The following is a 6806-nucleotide window of genomic DNA, read 5'->3' as shown; positions in this document are numbered from 1 at the left end:
AATGAGTACATTTTTTTTTAAAAAAGATGCTCCCCTTCCATTTTCGACCTAAGCACGTTGTTAATGTTACATGTGGAATGCTACAATAACAATTTTCGAGAGCTTAATGTTGCGTGTGAAATGTTAAAATATCGATGATACCTCTTGTAAACGTATTTATAATTGCATATTATCAATTACGAGCAAATTTTACTTTGTTTTCTTAGCATTCGCCAAAAAATTGTAAATATGATTTTACGAAATAATTCTACAAAATATATTTTTATACCTTGTAGGATCGTGGGAGTTAGCGTACTGTCCACAACTAATCCCAAACCTTTAAAATGTATGCATTGAAAATATTATGCTTATAAATAGTGTTTTGAGTGTTAAAACCTTGAACTTCACTATTCAGAAGGGATTGAAAATTGAAACCTTCCATTTAGAAGCTCTATATTGACATTTGCAAAGGTCTTGAGTTCAAACCCCCTAACTTACATATTCTTCTTCCTCTTTCCCCAAACCTTTAAACTTACAAAATTGTTCTACGAGCTGACATTATTGGAATAATGAGTTGACATTATTTTAAATAGCAGGGTATTTCAATTGTGACTATTATTAGTAACTAAGTTACATTCTACATTCGTTAGATTAATTCTTAATTACTTAATTAGGCAACATAATTACCCAACTTATTTTGCAAATTGATTTCAATTTCGTAAGGGGACCGCGCGCGCTAGTGCGCAGTCCAACAAGTAGTGAGTTGAAAAATGAGGAAAATGACTAGGTTGATGTGGATGATGAGTTGGCAAAATGAAGGGTGGATGATGAGCATTAGGAATAGTACTTGTATGGTAATGTTTTTTAGGAAAACCATTGAAGAAATTTTCCTCTCCCTAGTCTCCGCAGCCCACCTCCCCCTAAAACCTCTGTAAACCCCTTCTCGTTCTCTCTCTTCACTATTTGATTCTCCTTTGTGTTGCTGCCCTTGCAAAACCTCGCACAATGGGGATTTTCGAGCCCTTCAGAGCAATTGGCTACATTACTAGCTCAGTCCCTTTCTCTGTTCAAAGATTAGGTACTGAAACTTTCGTCACTGTTAGCGTCGGAAAAGCTTGGCAAATCTACAACGTAATTCACTTTTTCTCTTCTTTTCCGTTCCTTTATTTTTTTAATCTTCTATCTGTTGATGTTCTTGAATTAACAACTATTTTTACGAATTATTTTTTGTTTTTTTTTATGGTGGGCAGTGTGCGAAGCTTAATTTGGTGCTCGTCGGTAAGTTGGCATCTTTTCTCTTGCTAATTTACTAACCCTAATTTTCATGTTTAGGTATTGTATTTCTATTGTAATGGTTAAATATCAGTCTGTCATTTGTTATGCTTTTGTGAAGTTGGTGTGATTGAACTTTTGTGCTTTCCAGGTCGAAATGAACGCCATATTATCTTAGTTATTCGCCTGTTTGTCTTAGCTGTTCGAGAAAGGGGCGAAGGATAAATGAAAAGAATTAATTTTTTTTTTTTTTTGTGAATTGTTGTGCATATTTTCCTGTAGTTTTTGCAAAGGTGGCCGAGTATATGCAGACTAGTATTCTTCGGATTTAGGAAGAAATCAAGTATTAGCCGGCTAATGCCTGATACTTATTAGAGTAGTATTTAATGCTTCTAATTATTTTGTGATACATATAACAAATGACGAAATGACAATGTGAAGTGATCTACATTTTTGTAGCTTTTAGGCTCAGTTAACGGAAAACATTCTCAATGGAAATGAATTTTCACAGCAAACCATTTTCAAGAGAGAACATAATTATAAATAAAAATTCCTTTGCTTGTTTCCTTAAAGTTATAGATACAAAAGAATGAAACTGGAAAGAAGATGATGGATGGAGTAGAGAAAAGGGATGTAACGTGAGAGAAAAATATGTCATTCCTTCCTTACAAAAGGAATTATTATTTTCATCTTGTGAAAATTATTTTGGGACTAAGGCTTTGTTGTTGTTGTTGTGAAAATTACTTTCCACCCCTTAACAAACAAAGGAAATTTGGAATTTATTTTCCTAGAAATGTTTCCTGTCAAAACAAACGGAGCCTTATTCCATTGTTTAGGCCCTAAATTTTTTGAACGGTTTTGTTAGGGGGAAATTGCTTTGTTTAGCTTTTGTGTTGAAGTAGAGAGGAGTGTGGAGGTAAGAAGTTGAAATATGTCTTGTTTGGAATAATTGACACTTGCATACTTCACTGCTGAATACTGTATAAAACGTCAACTGCTTCAGTTAAGTGCAACTTGTAACGAAGTTTGGTAAAAAAGCACCCTCTTTTTAATTGTTTACTTTTCATATACTTTTCAGTCAAGGAATGGACTAAATTGGTTAGAAATTAAGTCAATGGGTAATAACTTGCAAACAAGTTATGTTTGCCTTCTCCTCGTTTGCCTTCACCTTGTTTGCCTTTCTGTAAGTCTTAGAAGTTAGAAGAGCATAACTGATAACTCTTATCCTTATTGGAGTTTAGCCCTTTGGATCGTGGACCATAATATGCCCTCTATGTTTGTTTATCTCCTTAGTGTGTGCCTTAGATTTTGGTTCATTCTACATTCTATTTTTCAGTGGATGCCTTGTTACATCACGTGCCATATATAAACCAATTATTTCCAATAGTATGACCGCAACAGTTAAAGATCTGTGTTTATAGAGGTTCTAGGCTTCAGCTGATGTTTTTCAGGTTATATGGAGTAAAAATAGCAAACACAGCCATGAACTATGTAAACAATTTAATTTGTTATTTTGACTTCCACCTCTGCTTCTTGTTCACCTCGGTTTTATTTAAACAATGTTCTGTTACTTCATTTCACACACACACACAAATGTAGGTGCTCTTTGTCTGAACTATGGAAAAAGAACTTAATCCGATAATGAGTAATGAACTGTGTTTGTATCCGATTCGGTTTGAGACCCACCTGCATTCAGTAAAATTGATTTCAAGCTGTGACTCTGTGTTTTAACTGTGTTTCTTGCAAAGTATAGAATACTTTTGAAGTGAATTATGACTAGCCGACTACTTTTACTTCATGAACTGAACGATATAGGTCATATCCTTAGTATGGCATACTCTTATGGTACTTTTGATGCTCTGATTTGTTGAGTATTGGTCTTCTAATGCTTTTCTGATATATTTGTTTATCAATGGAGGTCCCCAACTTCCGAAGAAAATTCGGGCTCTTGCTTCCTACCGTGATTATACCTTTGCAGCTTATGGGAACAAAATCGCAGTGTTCAAGCGCGCTTGTCAGGTTATATATTTAGAGGCTCTTTATTGAGTGTATTTTTTTTTTAAAATTCTGATTCCATTGTATGGTACTTTAACCCTTTCAGCTCTTAGTTTGGTGTCTCGATAAGCATCAAATCTAATATAATATCTAATATATATAAATAAAAAAGGAGGCATATTTGCTGAATTATTAGAGCGCCACGTAAAATATCTAATGGTTTCGGCCAATGAAAAATAAGATTTATAATTTATTTTGAATTAAAAAAGTCGAGTGCCACGTAGATAATAATTAGGTGTCACATTGATATTTTAATTAATTAATTAATTACTAATATATACAACTCCATCCAAAATCAAATATTCTAATAATTAAAAATAAAATTCAATTCAAAATCAAACACTAATAAAAAATAAAATTCAATTCAAAATCAAACACTAATCTAAAATAAAATTAAGTCCAAAATCAAACACTAATCCAATATTAGAGCGCCATGTAGGAAATATAATGGTTTCGGCCTGAAAAATAAGATTTCTAAATTATTTTTGAATTAAAAAAGTCGAGTGCCACATAGATATTTTAATCAATTAATTACTAATATATACAACTTCATGCAAAATCAAAACTCTAATAATTAAAATATATATCTAAAATGAAATTCAATCCAAAATCAAACACGAATCTAGAGAGCCATGTAGGAAATCATTAGATTTCGGCCAATGAGAAATAAGATTTCTAATTTATTTTAGAATTAAAAAGATTTCGGCCAATAAAATTCTACACACAAGAGTTTTCCATCCAAAATCAAACTCTATAATCTTATATCTATTTAATATCTATATAAAAGATGAAATTTTGAATAGTATAAAGAAGCACCACCTAGGAAAATAATTATTTTATTTTATATAATATGATAAATAAAAGATATTAAGAAAGGATTATAATGCTACTACAATTCTTATTTGATACGAAATAATAATATGTAAAATCATATTATTATGTAACTCGTTTTACTTCCTTGTATAATTCATGCCGTCATAACCTTCCAACTCTAAACAATGAGATTTTGTTTAGCATGGAGTGCGAAATAAGTTCTGTAAACCTTTAGCAAAGTTGTGTTTCTTCCTTTTTCAAATAGTATGAAACTATGAATATTTAGTTTAATTCGTTCATCATCCCTTCCATTAATGATTCATGCCCACAACACCAACGCGGGAGGGATTAATGTTTCTAACAATGAGATTAATGTTTTGCTTTAAATTTTGCATACTAGTGGTGTGTAGTTCTTCTTAAAAAAAGTAGTAACTCGTGTTATTTGGATATTGTGAGTTAACTAGAGTAGCTTTTATTTCTTCCTTACTTAATAAGGGTTGTATGTTGTTACGTTATAGATTAGAGACATACTAGACACCGTATAACCGTATATATACTACAAAAGAAACCATATTATTGATAGTACTACGTAAATTTTTTTAAGTGGTCAGTAGGTAGATTTAATTTTTTTACCTTCATAAGTCTCTTCGGCAACTACGGAGTACAATTTATATCATAGGCTATTTCTATTGTCATGTCTTTCAAGCAACTCAATTTTTCCCGCTATTTTAGGGTATGAGAATGTATAATTTAGGTCTTGGGTCAAAATATAGCCGTTGGTATATAAATTTTATTTTAACTTAACAATTTAATAGAATTCGTGCATCACGCGGGCTAAAATCTTGTATGTAATAATAACAGCACCCAGTGTTTAAAAAAGCGCGCTCAAGTGCTGAAGCTCGAAGCTCTAGGGCAAAGGGCTTAATTAGGTCTGAGCGAAGCGTTTGTGAAAAAGCGCACCGAAGCGCACTTAAGCGCATGAAGCACAAAAAGCGTATGAAGCGCGCTTTTTCGAGCTTCATTGAAATTCTTCTTTTTATAAATTTTTTCACATTAAAAGCTTTTTTTAATATGTTATTGTCTATTGAACCACATCCTATTAATCCTTAACAATAGAAAGTGGGCCAGGAGTCCAAAAGAAAAGAAAAAAGAAGAAAAAAAGAAGTGGGCCAGGGCCTTCAAGTGTTACTCTTTTTCACTTTTTTGCTTTTCAATTGTTATTTCTACTTCACGCTTGTACTTTTGTTAGCGACGACTGATTCTCGATATGTAGTTGGGAAAAATATGAAATGTTATCATGAGTGATGAGTCTAATGTCCTTGGTTCAGCCACTGAATGCTTTTCTTTTTGGTCTTGTAGCTGTGATGGTAGCTATTCAATTGATTGTATTATTGATGCTTGAACAGGTTGCAACTTGGAGCTCTCATAGTGCGAAGGTCAATTTATTGTATCTATTTGGTGATCACATCGTGAGTGTTGATGTTGATCGTCATTTGTTTATATGGGCATTTAAAGGAATTGAGCAGAATTTAGAGCCAATTAGCCATATTGTTATGGGAGACAATTTTTCTCCTACATGCATTGCACATCCAGATACTTACTTGAACAAGGTAAAATCATTTCCTCTTTCTTATATGTTCTAACCTGCGTAAATTTCTTCTATTTCTCCTTGTTGGTTTATTGATATTGTTGCTGTTACTTGAAACGGGGAATAGGTTTTATGTGGATAAAATATATTATTTCTAATGTCCTAATACTGAATGTTTACTTCTGTCCAGGTTATTTTTGGTAGCCAAGAAGGCACCTTGCAGATTTGGAATGTTAATACAAAGAAAAAAATTTATGATTTTAGGGGATGGAAATCGCCAATTTCTTGTTGTGTCTCATCTCCAGCACTAGATGTGGTAGCCATTGGTTGCACTGATGGGAAGATCTATGTCCATAATATATGCTATGATGAAGAGATCGTCACATTTACGCATTCTATGCGAGGTGCTGTGACTGCACTATCTTTTAGCACAGGTAGGAGTTCTGGAACTTTTGGTTGAATTTTATGGTAAATGCGTCTTAAAGAAAATGGAAGGCTATGTTGAATTGATGATCATTTAGTTCTTTTACACTTTGTTTGGATAGCAAGATAGAAGGGAGAGGAAGTGAAATAGGAAGAACAGGAAGGGGGAAGGTGGAGCTCGTTTCCCTCCAAATCTCTCCAATTTGGACAGATTGTTTTTATCAAAGAGGGAGGGAAAATTGATCTCTCCTCCTACCCTCCCTTTTCTTCTCCCAACCCTTGTCCGAACAAGGGAACTTGTTCCCCTCCCTTTCCTTTCCTGCCTTTCTATTCATTTCCTCTTATCCAATCAAGATGTTTAACTGTTTAAGGAAACGTTTTTTTAGGCACAAAGTATTTACTTTTGGTGGTGGAAACATTTTTTTCTTTAGAAAAAAATTCATGATAATGATTTTAGTAACGGTCAGTGTTCTGGGAGCGGAAGCTTGTGGGTGCCATGTCTTACTTTGTTGCCTCCGGCTGTTGCAACACAAATATAAAAATCGGAAAATTTCCCTTTCTGTCATAATTATATAGAGTTTATTGGCCTCTTTTTAGTTACTCTTGGAAACATACTTTTATGAATGTATCTTGTTTAAAAACAACCATACGAGCGATTACTAATATTTCTGAATGA

At 33.3% G+C, this 6806-nt stretch overlaps 1 protein-coding gene across 1 annotated transcript in view; it reads left to right on the top strand.

The window, feature by feature from the left end:
• The first annotated feature begins 825 nt into the window (after positions 1-825).
• The window catches only part of LOC110783227 (U3 small nucleolar RNA-associated protein 21 homolog), a 29553-nt gene continuing 23572 nt past the window's right edge, over positions 826-6806 (top strand). Inside the window, exons 1-5 of the mRNA XM_021987538.2 lie at positions 826-1110; positions 1230-1257; positions 3170-3270; positions 5526-5729; positions 5898-6141. Of these exons, the coding sequence (XP_021843230.2) occupies positions 985-1110; positions 1230-1257; positions 3170-3270; positions 5526-5729; positions 5898-6141 (703 nt within the window). The 5' untranslated portion in view covers positions 826-984. The remainder of the gene's footprint in view (positions 1111-1229; positions 1258-3169; positions 3271-5525; positions 5730-5897; positions 6142-6806) is intronic.

This window comes from Spinacia oleracea, chromosome 3 (assembly GCF_020520425.1).
Source record: "Spinacia oleracea cultivar Varoflay chromosome 3, BTI_SOV_V1, whole genome shotgun sequence".
NCBI classification, from domain to species: Eukaryota; Viridiplantae; Streptophyta; class Magnoliopsida; order Caryophyllales; family Amaranthaceae; genus Spinacia; species Spinacia oleracea.
This window is presented reverse-complemented; position numbering and strand designations above follow the sequence as displayed.